Source organism: Lithobates pipiens, unplaced genomic scaffold (genome assembly GCF_037356315.1).
Source record: "Lithobates pipiens isolate NorthernLeopardFrog02 unplaced genomic scaffold, aLitPip1_a1.2 Scaffold_13, whole genome shotgun sequence".
In the NCBI taxonomy this organism is placed as follows: Eukaryota; Metazoa; Chordata; class Amphibia; order Anura; family Ranidae; genus Lithobates; species Lithobates pipiens.
This window is the reverse complement of record NW_027507718.1, coordinates 24,146,665-24,167,796: the sequence shown is the minus strand read 5'-3', so window position 1 is coordinate 24,167,796 and position 21,132 is coordinate 24,146,665. Positions and strand designations below refer to the sequence as shown.

Genomic DNA, 21,132 nt, shown 5'->3' with positions numbered 1-21,132 from the left:
TCACCTGCCACGTCACTTGCCACAAGATGTGGATTGTCCACTTTCCACATCACCTGCCATGCCACCTGCCACAAGTTGTGGATTGTCCACTTGCCACGTCACCAACTACATCACCTGCCACAAGTTGTGGATTGTCCACTTGCCACACCACTTTCCACGTCACCTGCCACGTCACCTGCCACAAGATGTGGATTGTCCACTTGCCACGTCACCAGCCACATCACCTGCCACAAGTTGTGGATTGTCCACTTGCCACATCACTTTCCACGTCGCCTGCCACAAGTTGTGGATTGTCCACTTTCCACGTCACTTGCCACTTCACCTGCCACGTCACTTGCCACAAGTTGTGGATTGTCCACTTGCCATGTCACTTGCCACCTGCCATGTCACTTGCCACAAGTTGTGGATTGTCCACTTGCAATTGCAATTGTTTAAAATATTTTTCTAATGGTTTTTCATCATTTGCAATCATTTTTGAGATTTTTAATGTAAAAAAAAAAGGTCACCTTTAAAAACGCATATAAACGCAAACGCGGCTAAACGCGGTAGCGGCGTTTTACCGCGTTTTGCCGCGTTTTGCGTCTGAAACGTGGAAATTTTTGCTTCTGAACGCATTTTTTTGCTTCTGGAAAAACGAGATTAAACGCAACTGCATAAAAACTGAAAAAAACGAGACTGTGTGCATGGACACATAGGATAACATTGAATGAGTTCAGGGGCAGTTGAAAAAACTGTCCAACTGCATCTGAACGCGCGTTTAACTGCGTCTCGTGTGCATGAGGCCTAACTTCAGCTTTCCGCCCGCTTTTTTTTCTGAATGCTCAGACTAGCTGTAGAAATTCTGGACTTTAAATGGATGTAGAGAGAAGACTGCAGATAGACAGGTACAACTTATTTAGGAGGATTTGTTTCATCTCCGTATATCCGTGCTGAGCCACGGTTCTGTGATTTGCTGTCAGTGGTCACACGATCGGGAACCAGTCCCACTGGCTACTGCTCATTTAGCCTTTGACGGCTCGGTCTCTGCCTTCCCACCGCTGCCTTTGACGGCTTGGTCTCTGCCTTCCCACCGCTGCCTTTGACGGCTCGGGGTCTGCGTCGGGAGTGTGCATATGTGAGCCCACCCTTTTGCTGCCACATATTTTATGCAGGCAGCAACAAGTTAAAGGCCCAGAGATTGGCTTTTTCTTTTGTTCTTTTTATTTGTCACTCTCATGTGGGCTGTGCCTACTGATAACTGGGGGCAATTTCAACCGTGATCTCGCAGTCTCTAACATTTCCTAATTTGAGGAACCTTTTTTCTTCCAGCAGCTTTTTTTTTTATAATGAATTACTGATGTGTAACTGAGTTCCTGTTCCAAATGCTACTTCCTGATTGTACTTAATGATATATACAGAACACTAACAATACTGCTGGTCAGCCTAGTCAATGGAAGATAAAAATATACCTGTGGAACAATCCACTATGTCATGTAATACATGCCTATTTGAAGTACTTTGGCTTGAGCTTGTAATGAATATGGGGTGGAACTGGCCTTGAGTGCAGGAAAGATGTCTCAACACGTTTTATTTCCTGTCATGACTGATTCTTACATAACTTTGTGGGCATAAGTGATCGGTCACATGCATTCATAGAGTTGCACACTAAGGAACATTTCAGCTTCAGTAAAACAATGCTGTATTTACATAGAATGTTGTATTTATTGCACTTATTTTTTGGTTGTAGCAATGGCAAGGACACATTTCAGCTGTATTTCAGTCAGAATGGTCACTCAGCAGTTTTATAATCTTTCAGCCAGATTAGTCCGGGTTTTTATTGTGTTTTGAGTAGGACATTGTATACCTGCCTGTGTGTTGTGGTTTTTTTTTTTTTTTTTGCTTTAGTTTCACATTAAAACCCCATACACACTATCAGTTTTTCTTCCGATATTAATTAATTAATTTTTTCCCTTCAGATTTACCAAAACCATAAAATATGAGGTCAAACCTTAGGAGTTTCAATGTGTATGCAATCAGGCAGGCCCTTGCACTACATGGTTTTTGTGAATCTGAAGGAAAAAATCAGCAGAAAATCCAATAGTGTGTATGGGGCATAAGGGTGTGGCTGTTCTTCTTCAGGTAGTTTCTGAGGAGACATTCTACTAGACCACTCGGGATATGACTAAAGAAGGTGGCAGTTGCAGGACCAGGACCTGGTGGACCCAGCGAAATTCTAAATTGTGTTCAGGCACCCATCACGTTGAAGCACCAATCGAGTTCACAAACGTTTACATATTAGGATGCTCCAGGCTTTGGGACTTCTGGCTGCCCACAGACCTATCATGGAACTTCCACTAGAAGTCCACCTCAAAAACCAACAGGCAGACCTAATCAGAAAGAGGCTGGTTATGGATTAGGTCCTACGTGACATTGAGCACTGCCAAAGCTGTGCCTGTTTTCACATACAGAGAATTTACAAGCAGTTGGAACATCTCTACAACTTGTTAGCAATTGTGTCCTTTTCTCACCAAAAAAGGATATGAACGCTTCTCCATGCATATGCTACATTGTCAAAGCTGGGTGAAACGAGGAGAAATGTTATCAGTCCCCATGTGTGGGACTAAACTGTATCTGAGCACCACAAACTGAAAACACCACTCAAGCCCTGAAAACACACACACACACACACACGGCAAGTGGTTGAAGCAATCTCGCCCATTCATTCATGTGTCCATGCTCCCCCACAGCATTTCTAGCTGCCATCTTGAGTAAGAGCAGATGATTCATGTAGCATTTACTTAGAATCCATCTGCCCTTTCGAGCCGGTTCAACACAATTTCTGAATTCCTGCATGCATGGTTTTTGATGCGTTCCAGGTTTTCACCTCCCTTGGGTGTTTTTTTTTTTTTCCATCTCAGTTGAGAATGTGTGCGTTCTAGGGCGTTTTTGATGCATTTGGCTGTGTTCCAGATGTATTCCCTATACAGAAAAAAAATGCAACATGTTCTACTTTTGTTGACTGCACTAGAATGCACTTCACTGATGTGAAGTAGGGTCATTGGAATCCATGTTAACCACTTCGCGCCAAGGCAAATTCTGACATTTCTCTCCTACATGTAAAACTCCTAAATTTTTTTATTTTTTTTTGCTAGAAAATTACATAGAACCCCCAAACATATATATATATATATATATATATATATATATATATATATATATATATATATATATATATATATATATATATATATATATATATATATATATATATACATACATACATACATACATACATACATACATACATACATACATACATACATACATACATACATACATACATATACACATATACATACATGTATGTTTGTTTGTTTTTTAGCAAAGACCCTAGAGAATACAATGGCGGTCGTTGCAACTTTTTATCTCGCATGGTATTTGCGCTGCAATTTTTCAAACATGTTTTTTTTTTTCAGAAAATAAAAAGGTTTCAAGCTAAAAAAAAAAACCCAGTAAAGTTAGAAAGAGGAGGATACGTAAATAGTAAATTGATACACAACATGTCACGCTTCAAAATTGCACGCGCTCGTGGAATGGCGCCAAACTTTGGTATTTAAAAATCCCCATAGGCGACGCTTTAAATTTTTTTACTGGTTACATATTTTGGGTTACAGAAGAGGTCTAGAGCTAGAATTATTGCTCTCGCTCTAACGTTCGCGGCGATACCTCACATGTGTGGTTTGAACACCGTTTTCATATGTGGGCGGGACTTAGGTATGCGTTCGCTTCTGTGTACGAGCTCACGGGGGCAGGGGCGCTTTACATTTATTTTTTTTAATTTATTTTTTTATTGTTAATTTATTTTATTTTTTTAGTTTGACAAAAAAAAACAAAAAAAAATTGATGACTTTTATTATGTAAACATCCCTTGTATTAGGAATATGGCACGATCGGACATATTTACAGTGAGATATGGGGTCAATAAGACCCCATATCTCACCTCTAGGCTTGGAAGCCTAAAATAAAAAACGATCCTTGCTTCCTAGCCAAATCGGTGCCGTTAATTTGAATACAGAGGCCGGGCGTGACGTCATAACATCGCGCCCGGCCTGCGAACGATCATAGAGACTCAGGGGATGATCTGCTTTGCCGGAAATCTCTATGGTAACTTGTGGGGGCCGGCAGATCCTGTCACCGACTCTCTGATGGAAGCGGTGAGTCGGTACAAGCACCGGAGGGGGGCGTCCCATCCCGCCGCCCGTAAGAACGATCAAGCGGCGGAACAGCTGCTATGATCGTTCTTATGGTGCTGGCTGAAAACGCTGATATCTGAATGATGTCTGTGGCCTCAGGCATCATTCAGATATAACCACCGAAAGCCCATGACGTCATATGACGTAGTATGGGCGCCAAGTGGTTAAACACTGCCCATGCGTTTTTGATGCAGAATAAAATTGCACTGGACTGCATGTGTTGTGAACCAGCCCTTAGGCTAGGCATGCAGGCAGAAGGGTTTGCTTAGCTGAGAAAGCCCCATCTCCCCTCCTGAAGACACCTGGGATGTATGGCATCATTTTGGCCTAGGCCAGAAAACAGGAAGTAACTGAAGAAATGTGGGGAAAAAAAAATAAGGAAATATAATCTACTTTTTCTATCCAATTACTAAGGCTTGTAACGTATGGATTGAAAATAGCTACCGTATATACTCGAGTATAGGCCGACCCGAATATAAGCCGAGGCCCCCAATTTACCCCCCAAAAAACTGGCAAACTTATTGACTCGTGTATAAGCCGAGGGTGAGACATGCCTGTCCATCCCTGTGTGTCCGTCCGTCCCTGTGTGTCCGTCCATCCCTGTGTGTCCGTCCATCCCTGTGTGTGTGTGTGTGTGTGTGTGTGTGTGTCCATCCATCCATCCATCCATCCCTGTGTGTGTGTGTCCATCCATCCATCCATCCATCCCTGTGTGTGTGTGTGTGTCCATCCATCCATCCATCCCTGTGTGTGTGTGTGTCCATCCATCCATCCCTGTGTGTGTGTCTCCATCCATCCATCCATCCCTGTGTGTGTGTCTCCATCCATCCATCCATCCATCCATTCCTGTGTGTGTGTGTCTCCATCCATCCATCCCTGTGTGTGTGTGTGTGTGTGTGTGTGTGTGTGTCTCCATCCATCCATCCATCCCTGTGTGTGTGTGTCTCCATCCATCCATCCCTGTGTGTGTGTGTGTGTGTGTGTGTGTGTGTGTGTGTGTGTCCAGCCTACCTGTGTCCCGAGCCTCCGTCCCGAGCCTCCGTCCCGTGCCTTGCCTCCTTGCCTCCGTCCCGTGCCGTGCCTTGCCTCCTTGCCTCCGTCCCGTGTCGTGCCTTGCCTCCGTCCCGTCCCGTGCCGTGCCTTGCCTTGCCTCCGTCCCGTGCCTTGCCAGGATCGCCGCTCTTCGTCGGCGCCTCGGCGGACATACTACAATTCGAAAGCCGCGCCTCCGCCTCCGCCTGTGATAGGCGGAACACTGAATTTCCCAGCAGCCTGTGTTCCGCCTATCACGGACATCGTCTCATCCTCGTACTACGGACGAGGATGAGACGATGTCCGTGATAGGCGGAACACAGGCTGCTGGGAAATTCAGTGTTCCGCCTATCACAGGCGGAGGCGGAGGCGCGGCTTTCGAATTGTAGTATGTCCGCCGTCTGTCTGCTCGATACGCTGATCGAGCAGTCAGACGGCGATGACTCGAGTATAAGCCGAGGGGGGCACTTTCAGCCTCAAAAAAGAGGCTGAAAATCTCGGCTTATACTCGAGTATATACGGTAATGTTGATTGAGAGAGTTTAGTTTCACTTTGACATATGGATCTTTCTTATTTTGGTGCGTAAAAGGCATATTTTCATATGACATAGTTTTACCATTTTCTCATATATTTCTGATTACACAGCTATAATGTTGTTTGTTTTATTAAATTTTTATTATGAAATTACTTCTAAATAAATACTATTAATAAAGTCTATATCTCAAGTGTAGATGTCAACAGCTGTGTTGTGCACATATTTTTGCAATGCTGTGGAAATTGAGATGTGTATAATAGTAATTCTTACAGTTATGTGTTTTTGTTTTTAGGGCAAGTCAAAGTCTTTCGTGCTATGTACACATTTGAACCAAGAACGGTAATTATATTTATGTCAAAAATCTTGTTTCTACTTTTGTGATGGGAACAGCAAAATCCATATGTAGTTTGTATTGGGGGCAATCCTAGAACTTTGGAATTCATAAAGAGTATCGCAGAGACAGTCTCTCATCCTTGCAGCATATGACACAACTTGTGACACATTAATGCAACTGTCGTTAAGATAAATCTGTGTAGAATTGCCTCAAACAGAATTTTTTTCTTTGACACAATCCTTACATAAGCTGCGCAATTTACTTCAATATGGAAGAGGTCTTAATTGCCTCTACTTCACTTCTTTTTTTTTTTTTTTTTTTTTTTTATAACGACACTTCTTTAAAGTGTGACTAAACCCAGGACCCTGCAATATCTTGTCTCTTACAGTACACAGAACATCAAAATGCAATTATTTTAGTAAATGTAAACTAAATACCTTTTTTCATCTGCGGTTAGAGCAGTCTTGTGACTTCTATCAGTGTCTGGTTTAAGCTTGTAGGAGGGGTTTTCATTCTCCCACAATTGTCCTATAAGAATGAAAAACCCCTGACCCTTTTTCTGGACAGTGCTGATTGGCCCTGTGCTGATTGCATGCACTCTCCCAAGAAGAAAAAAAAAGCTCTCTAGCAATACACACCAAACTGAGCATGTGCAATCTGTCCCCTGGCTCTGTAAATATTTGGAATTACATTGGAGTCCGTGGAAGAAGGGGATGATCAGTGAAGACAGATTGATTTACACAATGCACAGGATTAAGCCTTTAGATTACACAAGAATGCTTTACTGCATATACAGACTGATTTTACAGTTGTGGGTTTAGTAACACTTCAATGAATTTTTCGCAGCCATAGCACCAGAATGTAAAGTGTCGCACGTAAAACCTGCCTGTATTGGTCACAAGTGAGAGAAATAGCAAGAAAACCGCCACGCAGCTTTCATGGATGCAAATGTTTTATTGCGTTCTCTTTAATTGATGTATTTCACTTATTACTATTTTTTCATTTTAAATATCGGTGCTTTCATAGAAACAAGCTTTTTATACCACTCACAAGTAGGGGTGCAGAATTTAATCGCTGCATCGAGATTCGGGTGTCCTCGATGCAGCATCGATGCCACATGGCGTCATCCCAACTTGGAGCACCCCGAGCGTGTCTGTCAAAATAACTTTTGTAACTACTGACAAACAGCCCTATATCACTGTACTGTCTCTGTGCTGACATTTCTCTGGGCTCCCCCGTTTGCACCTTCCAGCACACTAGCAGTTAACACAGTGGAATATGCAAATCGGGGGTGGGGGAAATGTCAGCACAGAACACGTGTCGGAGCCAGTGTAAGTAGAGTACAAACACATTTGTACTCTACATACTGCTGTTACAATACCTGTGTGGTAATAAATGCAGAGTTATAATCAATTAAGTGCCCACCGCTGTATGTGTTTTTTAAAATATATACAGCTTCTTACCTAATTTCTTGGTGTGTGTGACTATATATGCCGCTCATGTGACTGCCAGGTCCGGCCCACCTCTCACATCTCTCCTGACGACATCCCTGCCCGCCTCTCCTCTGATGGCTACAGTTGGTGGGCGGGGCTGAGAACTCCCACTGCTAGTGTGCTGGAAGGTGCAAACGGGGGAGCCCAGAGAAATGTCAGCACAGAGACAATACAGGGATATAGGGCTGTTTGTCTGTTATGGATTCTAATTCCTCCTGACCTCCCAGCAGCCTTGTGTGTGAATTCCTGTACCCTGTAGTGCACTTTTTAAAGTGGCGTTCCACCCGTTTTAATTAATTAAAAGTCAGCAGCTAAAAAAATTTAGCTGCTGACTTTTAATAAACAGATACTCACCTGTCGCACGGTCCATTGATGCGGCTGCACGGAGCCTTGTTCCTCTTCCCCCTCCTATCCTCGGCGCTGTCATATCTACTGTGGGCAGTGACACCCAGCCATGGCGGATTATGGCTTCAGGGCCGGGCGCGCACTGCGCTCTGCCATTGGCCAGCCAATATTCTGGCACCTGTGTTGTGTCCCAGAAGATTGCTGGCAGGGAGGGCCCGCCTAGGAAGAGAGGAGGAGTGACCTAGGCGGCCGGGACAGGAAGTCCCACTAAAGAGAACAAATGTGGCATGTCAGGGTACAAGGAGTGCTTAAAGTGGAAGTTCCACTTTTGGGTGGAGCTCCACTTTTTAAAGGAGTGATGTTATTTTTAATTCAAAGACAAAGTTCCAGTAAATTTTTTGTTTATTAAAAGTCAGCAGCTACAAAAAAAGTGTATATTCGGATGTTTTTTTTTTTTTTTTTTTTTTAATAAAAAGACACTCACATGTCCCACAATCCAGCGATGTAGCCACACAAACCCTCCATTCTCTCCCCTGTCTGTCCATGGCGCTGGCAATAATACTGTGGGCATCTGGCTGTGAGAGCTTGCAGCTTCACAGCTGGGTGCACATTTCTCACTGCGCTGTCCTGCATAGCCGGACAATCTTCTGGGACTTGTGATGTGTCCCAGAAGATTGCAGGGTGGAAGGGCCGCCTAGGTGGCCCAAGCGGAAGTCGGAGCTCGTCAGTAATTGTGATGCATCGCGGAATCGAATAGTTGACCAGATAATGGTAATCGAATCATGAGACCAGTGAAGATGTGCACCCCTACTCAGAAGTGTATATGTGAAAGCTACCTTATTTGTTTGCAATAGATGTACCTAATACTGGTCACTTCATTCTTGGCACAGCTCAGTAATGATGAGTCTGATAAAACCACAGTGTTACTGAGCTCGCTTCCTGACCGATGTGCTGATCATGAGCCTGTTAACAATGTAGGCTCAGCATAGCTGAACATGGCACTGCTGGCCGCTGCACCTGCACCTGCCCCTGTGACAGATGCAGCAGCAAGGCATTGGGGTTTATTTACTAAAACTGGAGTGTGCAAAACCTGGTGCAGCTGTGCATGGTAGCCAATCGGCTTCTAACTTCATCTTATTCATTTAACCACTTGCCTACTCCTGCCCAGGCCAATTTTCAGATTTGAATGACAATTGCCTGGTCATGCAACACTGTACCCAAACCACATGTATCCTTTTTAAGAAAAAATAATCATTTAAAAAATAATTTATTTTTCCTGCAATGATAGGTGCACTAACAGATGGCACTGGTGGGCACTGACAGACAGCACTAATAAGCACTGACAGGCAGCACTCATGGGTACAGATTTTCAGCATTTGTTGGCACTGCCAGGGGTGCACTGGTGATCAGTGTCGTTGTTCTGTTAAAATAGCCAATCCATTATGATCTTCAATTGTGTCACTTCCAGCTACTGTGAACAAGTGGTCTCCAAAAGGTGGCACTTTTTTTTTATTTTTTTTTTTTCCCCACTGACGGCAAAGATGGGGCCTTGTTTACTCCTTCTGGCCGCATTCCGGCCCCCCCCCCCCCCCCCCCCTAAAGTCAAAAGGACAGTAAACTGGCCCTTTGCTTAGAAAGTTTGGAGATCCCTGCTGTAAACCATCAGTAATTGGAGATTTCGATAAATTTGTTATTTTGACACCATACTGGGCAACCGTATACACTCCAGTACACGCTATTATGAGCAGACATTGGTTATCCACTCCAATACAAAATGATTGCCTCCGAGGTGGCAACAATTTTTTATTTTTTTTTCTCATCTGCTGTTCTGCCAAAAATAGTTAAACTTCGTGTACTGGTATTGTATAAAAACAGCAATTCATCGAAATCTCCAATTACTGATGGTTGACAGTAACCAGAGCTGAAGTGATTGGAGAGCTAATAAATTGGCTATTTTGATAGAACCCTGTGATTATCAGTGTAGATGTCCCCTGTGTGGATTTGGCGGTTATCGGCTTCAGCGTTAGAAAAGGACTGTCGATAACTGGCAAATCCTGATTACACTGTGCTTGGACACAGCTGGTCACATGATCATGGGAGGATGTCCATAGACACCCTCTCAGCAATGTGAGAACACGCTGTAGCTGTCTTTTGGCTATAGCAGTCGGGGAGAGGTTAAGCGTTGACAAAAAAAAGAAACCTGATTGGTTTCTATGCACAGCTGCACCAGATTTTTGCACTCTCCAGTTTTAGTAAATCCACTTTAAGATTTTTGCTTAGGAACACGGATTCTGGTCACGTGACAAAGTGACCCCAAAAATAAAAAAATAAAAAGCCATTTTTGTGGCACTTTAAGGTGCTTTGGAAGCGCTGCCCATTCATTTCGATGGACAGGGACGTTTTTTGAAGTGCAATTTGTAGTGCTCCAAAGATGCCGCTTGCAGGACTCCTTCTACCGTCCTGCAAGCGCACCGCCCCAGTGTGAAAGCATCTATTCAAATGAATGGGAGGCAGTTTTCAAGCTCTTTCTTTTTCTTTTTCTTTTTCTTTTTCTTTTAAAAACCCCAGGAGGTTTTAGGCCTTAATGTCTATGCCTATTAGCCCATTATGATAGACTTGCCTGTCAAACAGTGCCCTTCAGCACTCCAACTGGTCATGGGAGCTTCAATCTTCTTTCATTACTGCTAGAGGCAGGGAGAAGCATGACAGAAGAGACCATCGGCCCCAAGCATGGCCTTGCAGACAAATGAAAATATATCATTAGCTGGTTTTCATATGTTAATCCATGTGTTCTAAACTTTTTTTTTTTTTTTTTTTTTACTTTCTGGTTTGCAGCCTGATGAACTGTATTTCGATGAAGGGGATATTCTTTACATTTCAGATATGGTGAGTTTGTAGTTAAAAAGGAACCGCAGTCTGCTCACATAATTTCTAATAAAAACATCTTTGCCATTCTGAAGCTTCCCTGCAACCCCTGTGAATATTTCATATATACTGTGACTCTGTACTTGCCAAGTATGCAGACCCTTTGGGCCTGGTATGCATGTGGAGGGGGACCCCACGCCTAAATATTTAAAAAAAACAGCGTGGAGTTCCCCCTTAAAATCCATACCAGACCCTTATCCAGGCATGCAGCCCAGCAGGCAGGAAAGGGGGGTGGAGTGGGGCCCCCCCGTCCTGAGCCATACCAGGCCACATCCCCTCAACATGGGGGATAAGGGCCTCTTCTCAACAAGGAAGCTTCCCTGGGCTGTGGTTGGTGGGGGCTTATCGGAGTTTGGAACCCAGATCACGCCTATGTATTGGTTACATAGTACCGCTACCCATTATTCACCAAAAAAAGTGGCAAAAAGTAATAAACACGAGACAGTCAATCACACTGCCCACCAGGCCTAAAAATGTAAAAAATTAAAAACGCTCCCGCCTCTTGGGAGGCCTCACGCTGAATGCTTGCTCTGCGCTTTGACATTTCTTATATAGGTAAGGGGCTGGGCCACCTAGCTACATCACCCAGTGGCCCCGCCCCGCCCCACCCCACGCTACATTGCATGTACCAGTCTGTGACATCAGAAGGGGCGGTGCCATCGGGTGATGTAGCTAGTTGGCCTCGCCCCCCCTCACCTATATAATAAATGTCAAAACTCAGAGCAGGCATCCGGCGGGAGGCCTCCCAGAGGCAGAGCGTTTTTTAATTTTTTTTGCTTTCTATTTTTTGGGTCTAGCGGGTGGTGTAATTGACGATAGATTGAAAAGGATTTGTCAAACTGTCTCTTGTGTTAATTACTTTTTGCCATTTTTTTGGTGAATGGGTAGGGGTACTAAGTACCTGATACTCATTCAAATTAGTGGGTGGGATCTGTGGGCCTCCTGATACTCATTCAAATTAGTGGGTGGGATCTGTGGGCCTCCTTGTAAAGGGGAGGGGTTCCAGAGTCCGATGAGCCCCCTGCCCACAGACCCAGACAACCACAGCCCAGGGTTTTTGCGAAGAAGCCCTTGTCCCCCCCAACATCCCCCCCCCCCCAACCTGTTGGGCTGCATCCCCGGTTAAGGGTCTGGTATGTATTTATGTCTTTTTTTTTTTTTTTTTTTTTTCCCATTTTTGTCATGGGGTACCCCTCCAAATCCATAATACTTTTGGGACTGGTGGGGAGGGGGGGGGGGGGGGGCCCAAGCCGTCTATTTATTTTTTTTTTTCCAATAGTTGGGTGCCGGCAGTTGTAACTGAGAGCCAAAAATTTTTTTTTTTTTTTTTTCCTTTTCTTTAAATATGTAATTTTTTTGCTGCAGCGTGTTTTATGCATGCTACAAATGTGCCACTTTACAGGCAAGTTAAGGGTACACCTCAGGCACTATATTTAAAGGAATTTTAAATTTTTATTGTTGCACATTTAAAATCGCTGCTCCTGCAAAAACAATTGTGTAAAATTTTTTATTGATGCATGTCTCCCAGGGCAGTACCCATACTGCTTTTATGGCCAATTACTGGCATATAAGCCTTTAAAATGGGCACTTTTGATTTCTCCTATTCGGCCATGGACTTCAGTGGAGTTCACCATTTTGAGTTGGAACCTTTCCCCTGTTCAGGAGTTCTGCTGCGAACCAAACGGGTGTTCTGCCAATCCTTATATATAGGCAGTTACAGCAAACAGTTTTTCTCTTTTTTGTTCATTGACGGACACAGCTCCTTTAAATCTTGACCGTAGGGTTATCATGCCACCTTCAGGAGAGGACTAGGCAGAACATGTAACACATGTAAAAACAGCAGAACTGCATAGTTCCGCCCAGGGGGCGGTCCCTCTGGCTATAACCCCTCAGCCTGCTTCCTGAAACTGTTTTTTTTATGCCTAGTGAAGAAGGACCTAGGCTCTCTGAAGAGACCATTGGTCCTGGGGGTTTTTATGCAAGATTTTGATCCTGTGATCTTCTATCAACAGCCGGCTGGGTGGCAGGCTGGATAATATAGATCCTTGTAGTCTCCCCAGCCTGGCCATTGCGCATGAGCAGGCCCTAGCTACGCGCTAGGTCAGACACGACATGCCCCTTCTGCTCCAGGGGTGGCCGGTGAGCTATATGCTCCAGGGCACAAATATGCTGTTCGTGTCACAGTATGCCATGGCCAGCAGCCATCCTGTACTGCTCGGGTGATGGGTCTGTTATGGAATGCCTCCAGCTATTCCGACCAGACGGGTATGTACAGCTCTTCCTGCTTCAGCAGGATAGAGCAGTTGGGCATTCTCTGGGAGGTCAATTAGGGGATCTCTTGCTCTCCCTTTCCTCTCTCCCTGCGGGGGATGCTGCATGACTGGGCATGAGGCGCGGAGCGGGTACCTGGGCCAGGGGTCATCCCGGGGGGCTCTGGGCCTTGACAGGGGCTGCGCTGACTGTTTGGGTCTGTTTGTGCTGTGTTTTTTTTCTCTGTCTGCAGTGCCTGTGAGAACTTCTCTGCATGTGCTGGTGCTATTTGCTGGCGGCCGCCACCATTTTCCCTTAGTTTTCTTGCAGAGCATGGCTGTCAGCCATTTTTTAGAGGTCTGGCGGTCATTTTCTTGTAGCCTCAGAGCGGTTTTGCCTCCAGCGCTGGGTCATTTCACCTCAGAACAGCTCGTTTTTTCTCTCTGGGCACATGTGACAAGGCACAGTACACATCAGTCAGCCGCAGCACTCGGTCAGGGTGGTGAGTCCTGCGATGGGGCCCCTCAGTCTGTGAGCAGCTAGGAGGGTGGGATTGCATACCAACTGCGGCAGGCGAGGTGGGTCAGCATGGCTTCAGAAGCTGGCGCTTCTTCCCCAGACATCCCTGTAATTGCAACCGGCTTAGCTGCAAACAATGCAGTTCCTAATGGATGCTTTGTCGGCGGTCCTGGAAACGTTTGTTGCCAGGGGGAGGCGGCATGTGGGCGCAAAGGGGGTAAGAAACATCCCCTGTCCCCCACCCGTCCTCTGGGGAAAGCTATGATTCAGACTCGGGCCCCGCAGTGACTGGCGGCCCCTGTTCTGACGTGCCAGAGGATGCAGACCAGGACCGTTCGGACAGTGAGGATGATTCCGGAAAAGCACAGGAAAAGACGCTAGTTGGAGCACTTATCACCGCTGTGCGGGATACCCTGAAAATACAGGATGCAGCAGGATATTCTGCTAAGGTGTCGGTTCCCTTTGGATCCCATAAACCAGTGATATACAATTAGCGGACCTCCAGCTGTTGCAAAACTACAAGTCCCATCATGCCTCCGCCTCTGGGTGTCATGCTTGTGGCTGTCTGAATCTTTCTATGCCTCATGGGAATTGTAGTTCTGCAACAGCTGGAGGTCTGCTAATTGCATATCCCTGCCATAAACCGACCTGTACACCTAAGGTGTTTCCGTATTTGACTTGTATATAATTTGTAGTCAGAGTCTTCAAGCGGGAAATGCGATACTCCTAAGAACCAAGGCCTGAGGTGTGCCTTGGCCTAGCTGGTCAGTATGCCTGAGAAGAGGGCAAAAAGACACAAAATTTAGGTGAAGAAGGGAAGATAAAGAACCATCACGGATAAAGGTGTGCTCCCGGACGGCAGCAGTACGTATCCAGCAAGTAACTGGAAAGTGTTCGCAATGGCAAAAGAACACATCGACTCCTGACTTGGTGATGAGAAGGAACCCCCTATCGAACCTGTGACACTACCCTAAACCCAACTGAACGTCCCCTGAAAGATTGAATTCAGCCGGATGCCCGCAACACCCAGACCCGAGAATGAACTGCTTGTGAAATGAGAGGATACGAGAGGGGAATGGAACAAGGCCTAGCCCGAGGAAACCCCTGCAAAATACCCCAATGAACACCAGTGAAATAGCCCAGAGACATCCCCCCCCCCAAGAGGGTGAGTGGCAAAAAGACCACTAGCACGAGTGCGAAAAGCTGGAAACCTGATGGATGTGACGGAGTAAGCGGATAAGGCCCATGCACCGTGGCAATAATACTGCCAACCTGGAGAAACCATACCGGACGCAGGACCCAGGTCCCACCAGATACGATCGGGTCATGCTACAGCCTGAACCCAACAACTGGGACAGCATCCTGAACCAAGGAGGGCCAAACTCCCTCCCAGGGAAATAGTCCCCATGGCATGATACAGACATACCCAAGCCCCCCCTACTTGGAACAAGCTGGGGATCGGAAAAGACGACTGGACTGATGTCCCTAAGTGGAACTCCAGGCAATAAGTTCAAACAAGAACAGAGCCAAGAGTGGAATACAAACCATTATGACATCAGCCCAACCTACCCCCCAAGGACCATCACGGGAACGTGGCTTAACAAACACCCTGAGAGAGACTATACATCCCTGGGCAGTAATCAGGGGCCTCAACACAACAGGACATCAACTGAAGGAATTTTTTTTCGACTGCTTCTGACCCAAGGGTGAGCCCAGTGGTGACAAGACATCAGCACCAATCAACTAGCCCCCAACAACGACCGGGCTGAAGGAAGTGATAGCAAGCATGGATGATATCGGTATGGATGCCAAGACGGCCCCAACCTCAAACACAAACTAGCGAAATGACAGACAACCAGACATGAGAACAACAATACCCTCCTGCCTAACTAAGAATGAAATATGAGCAGAAAAGTCAAGACCACTGCGCGTAAAAGAAACCTGACGGATGGACCCCCCCACCCACATGTAAGTGGTAAGTGAGCCCGAGTAACCTGCAGAGCAGAGATGGGTAATTAACTGAAAACTCAGGGCTAGTGTACCCACAGGCAATGGTGGGTAGTCGTATAGATGTGATGAATGAACATGCAACGTATGACGTATGGTATACGGGTGAGAAGATTGTGGACAACAATCAATAAACTAAACCTCAGCCCGTATGGATCTATAGACGTGACAGATCCTGACGTGTGAGCCCTAGCTACCTGACCCAGGTACAAACATGACACAGACACGATGGGACATGACAATCAACAAGGACGAACGACTACCAGAGTATGCCATGAGTGAACAACGCCCCTCTGAGAAACTCTGAGACTGAACACCAAGTCAGAAATACCATGACAGGCATGCTGGCAGCAACACAAAGACAGAAAACGCTGAGACAGAAAACGCTGAGACAGAAACACAACATGCCATGAAGAAAAACCATGACAGAAAATGCTGAAACTTAATGCTGATGCAGCAACGTAGTGACAGAACCAGAAGCAAAACGCAATGACAGCAACAACCAAGACTGAAACGCTGAGGCATAAATGAAATGCCAGAAATGCTATAACAGAAAAACTGAGACAGCGACGCAACAGCAGAATCCTGGCCAGAAATGCAAAGCCTGAAAACGCGCTGAGACTGAATGCAGAGCCAGAAATGCAAAGACAGAAATCCTGGGACAGAACGCCATGACAGAAATCCTGGGACAGAACGCCATGACAGAAATCCTGGGACAGAACGCCATGACAGAAATCCTGGGACAGAACGCCATGACAGAAATCCTGGGACAGAACGCCATGACAGAAATCCTGGGACAGAACGCCATGACAGAAATCCTGGGACAGAACGCCATGACAGAAATCCTGGGACAGAACGCCATGACAGAAATCCTGGGACAGAACGCCATGACAGAAATCCTGGGACAGAACGCCATGACAGAAATCCTGGGACAGAACGCCATGACAGAAATCCTGGGACAGAACGCCATGACAGAAATCCTGGGACAGAACGCCATGACAGAAATGCTAGACTGAGCGCTGTGACAGAAATGTCACGTGGAGCTCAGGCGGGTGGGGAGACCCGTCACGTGGACCTCAGGCGGGTGGGGAGACCCGTCACGTGGAGCTCAGGCGGGTGGGGAGACCCGTCACGTGGAGCTCAGGCGGGTGGGGAGACCCGTCACGTGGAGCTCAGGCGGGTGGGGAGACCCGTCACGTGGAGCTCAGGCGGGTGGGGAGACCCGTCACGTGGAGCTCAGGCGGGTGGGGAGACCCGTCACGTGGAGCTCAGGCGGGTGGGGAGACCCGTCACGTGGAGCTCAGGCGGGTGGGGAGACCCGTCACGTGGAGCTCAGGCGGGGGGGGGAAAGACCAGCCACGTGGAGCTCAGGCGGGGGGGGGGAAAGACCAGCCACGTGGAGCTCAGGAGGGGGGAAAGACCCGCCACGTGGAGCTCAGGAGGGGGGAAAGACCCGCCACGTGGAGCTCAGGAGGGGGGGGGGGGGGAAGACCCGCCACGTGGAGCTCAGGAGGGGGGGGGGGAGACCCACCACGTGAAGCACAGGCGGGGGGGTGACCCACCACGGGGAGCTCCGGGGGGGGGGAGACCCATCACGTGGAACTCGGGGGGGGGGGGGGGGGGCTGTACAGAGTCCTGACCTCAACCCGATAGAACACCTTTGGTATGATTTAGAACAAGAATCTCGAGATTGGACGAGAGTCTCGTGCAACATCAATGCCTGACCTCACAAATGCGCTTCTGGAAGAATGGTCAAACATTTCCACAGACACACTCCTAGTCCTTGTGGACGGCATTCCCAGAAGAGTTGAAGCTGTCATAGCTGCAAAGGGTGGGCCAACTCGATATTGCATCCTACGGATTAAGACGTCATTAAAGTTCATGTGCATGTAAAGGCAGGCGTCCCAATACTTTTGGAAATGTATTGCATGTGGCGGCTGGGCATTAAAGTCAACTTTCTTGCTGCCGCATATACGCTTTATACTGTCGTCAAAAGGTTATGGGATAAAACATGGGGGAAGTGTATGTTTTGCAGAGATGTACTGCTTGCGTTTTTTTTTTTTTTTTGCCCCCACATACACAGGACTTCAATAAGAATAGACCCGGAAGATGGAATGATCTGCAATGCTGTACATTACTACTAGTCATATTATCTTGACTTGCCTCTTGTTAAATATTGGTATTCTTAGCCAGTATGTGAAGACCCACAATCTATATTGAACAGGAAATCCCAATTGGCACACTCACGGTTTCCAATTATATGATAGTTGTAGATGGCCGGACGAAAACGCTTATGCGAGGGGGAAGGGGGAGCCGGCGGTGGCCGACTACCCCCTCCCCCCCCCCCCCCAGGAGAATCGGCGGGTACGCTGCATATGTGAGGGGGAGCCGGCGCGGCCGGATACCTCTCTTCCCCCCCCAGGAGAATCGGCGGGTACCCTGCATATGTGAGGGGGAGCCGGCGTGGCCAAATACCTCCCCCTCCCCCCGCCAGGAGAATCGGCGGGCACCCATCTGATGGTGTGGTGCTGTTGACATCTGATATATCGGGGTGGTGTGCTCTGGACATCTACTTTAATTGATTGACGGCGTCAATCAAAGTCAGTTAGCCAATCAGGTGGTGTGAACCGGCATATAAGAGACCAGGCATTTTGCCTTGTCTTGCAATAAGACTGTATTGGAATAGCTACTCAATGTTGTCCCAACGCATCTGGTATGAAATAATCCTTAATGCATTAAGATTAAAAAAAAAAAAAAAAAAAAAACACTTCTCATTTTAAGACCCCTTTAATGAAATGTCATTCAATAAAGTTAGTTTTAAAAAAAATAAAAAAATAAAAAGTGAACAGTAAAACTTGCCAGGATTGATGCCATGGCACTACGGTTATTCGGAAAAGATTGAGATTGGTTGAGAGCCAAAAAAGGCTCCAATCAGACGAGGCAAAATGGAGGAGAGTATAATAAAATTAATACTTTATTAACAATGAGTCATAATAGACAAGTGAAGTAGAAAAGAGTTAAAAACATACGATTGTAGGCAGCTCAAGGGAAAGGATGTGCACTGTGATGTATAGAAGGGCCCAGGAAAGCAGGTGCGAGGAGGCGCCGGGTGGCTGCACACTGGCCACCCGGAGCCGAGGGGGGATAGCAAGGTGGAGGACGACCGCCCACCCCCCTCCCCCCGGTGGGAAAACCGGGGGGAGGGGCTGACTGCACACAGGAGAGCTGAGGGAGGGGAGAATGTGGGCGAAGGACGGCCGATCACCCCCCTCCCCCTGGCAGAAATACCGAGCGGACTGCCCACTGGAGAGCTGAGGGAGGGGAGAGTGTAGGCGAAGGACGGGCGAATCGGCGGGTGTACAGCATATGTGAGGGGGGAGGGGCGGCGCGGCCGATTACCTCCCCCGCCAGGAGAATCGGCAGGTGCACTGCATAATGTGGGGGGGGAGGGGGAGCCAGCGCGGCCGATTACCTCCCCCTCCCCCCTGCCAGGAGAATCAGCGGGTGCACTGCATATGCGAGGGGGAGCCGGCGCGGCTGATTACCCCCCCTCCCCCCCCCCCCCACGAGGAGAACGGCGGGCGCTCCGTGTCTGTAAGGGGAGCCGGCGGCGGCCGACTACCTCCACCTCCCCTCACCAGGAGGGCTGCAGGCTGTCCCCACGAAGCTGTGGGGAGATATAGAGCAGGAGAGATGGACTGCGGCCAGCCTTCAACAAGTTCGTCTACAAGGAATGATGAAGCCCACAACAGGCCTTTTCAGCCCCAAGAAGAATGGCGGTGCGTTACCCCTTTGAGGAGAGCCTCCTTAAAAAATGGACGGCTTCTCTGGTCGCTGACCCCCCGGTATCCAGGTTGAATAAGTAACCACGATTCCGGTAGAAGGGACTCCTGCATTCAAGGACCCTCCTGACAGGAGAGCCGAGGCGTCTGGAGTACCTGGGCTTACTGCTGGAAGCGAGAGGTTTCTCCCTTCAGACAAACTGCAGACTCTCCGAGCTGTGGTGTAGTTGTTAATGAGCCGCAGGTGATCGCCTCTGCATTTTCTGCATGCGAGTTCTGGGTCTCATGGTAGCCTCCGAGGCGGTACCATATGCCCAATTTCACACCTGAGTCTTGCAGAGGGAGATACTGTTCAAATGGGACAAATCTGCATTATCCCTAGATCGTCAGATTTGGGTGAGCCAGTAAGTCAGGGACTCTCTTCTCTGGTGGCTGAGGTCTCCTGCCCTTCGGTCCGGGAGATCGTTCCTTCCTCTTCATTGGACGGTGATCACAATGGAAGCCAGCTTGACCGGTTGGGGTGGAGTACTGGGGGTACAGTCGATCAAGGGCCTCTGGTCACGGGAGGAATCCCAGTTACCAATCAACGTGCTTGAACTTCGGGCGATCAAGCTATGTCTCTCCACATGGTCAATGAGGCTACAAGGGCGTCCGATCAGGATCGTCAGACAACGCCACGGCGGTGGCATATGTCAATCGTCAAGGAGGAACGAGGAGCTCGGCCGCAGCACAAGAGGTCGCTCACATCCTCCGGTGGGCAGAGTGACATGTGTCGGCCATATACATTCCGGGTGTAGAAAACTGGCAGACGGACTACCTAAGTTCTCAGATGCTGGACCCAAGAGAATGGTCATTCCCCCCCGGAGGTGTTCAGGCTACTTTGCCTGTGGTGGGGCACACCAGATGTGGATCTCTTGGCCTCTCAGCTCAATCAAAAGGTGCAGAGGTTTGTGTCCAGGATAAGAGACCTATGGGCGGACGAATTGGTGGCTCCATGGTAGCAGTACCGGCTGATTTTATGCTTTCCTGCCGCTCAAACTGTTACCTGAGTTTGCATCATTGTTTTGCAAGTCGTCCTATCTGGTTATCCACAAGGATAAGGCGGTGCTTCGTCCGCAACCCTCTTTTCTTCCAAAAGTGGTTCGGCTTTTCATCTCAGTGAGGACATTGTGTTATCATCCCTTTGTCCTAAGCCAACACATCCAAAGGAAGTTGGCCCTACACTCTCTGGATGTGGTCTGGGCTCTAAGGGTATATATCTGCTATGGCTCCCTTCCAGAAGTCAGACTCTCTGTTTCGGTGACGGTCCCGAAGGAAGGTCTGGAGGCCTCGTCGACCACCATTTACTGGTGGATCAGACAGATCGTGATCCAGGCTTACACCTTGAAATGGCAGTTTCCCTCCCTTCCCTGTCACAGCCCATTCCACCAGGGCAATTGAGAGCTCCTGGGCTTTCCGACATCAAGCGTCTGTTTCCCAGGTGTGTAAGGCATCGACTTGGTCGTCCGTTCACACTTTTACAAAATTCTACAAAGTTGATGGAAGCGCATCCTCGGATGCTTGCTTTGCCCGCAAAGTTTTGCAGGCAGCTGTGTAAAAGTTGCAATTTACACTCTTTAACTTTCTTTAAAAAAAAAAAAAAGTTTTGTTGTAAACTCATTTTTTTGATGCATGCGTT

General features: G+C 47.5%; 1 protein-coding gene across 1 annotated transcript in view; it reads left to right on the top strand.

Moving 5' to 3' along the window:
- OSTF1 (osteoclast stimulating factor 1) overlaps positions 1–21,132 on the top strand; it is a 73,738-nt gene that overhangs the window by 11,903 nt on the left and 40,703 nt on the right. Inside the window, exons 2-3 of the mRNA XM_077474915.1 lie at positions 6,092–6,138; positions 10,807–10,857. Of these exons, the coding sequence (XP_077331041.1) occupies positions 6,092–6,138; positions 10,807–10,857 (98 nt within the window). The remainder of the gene's footprint in view (positions 1–6,091; positions 6,139–10,806; positions 10,858–21,132) is intronic.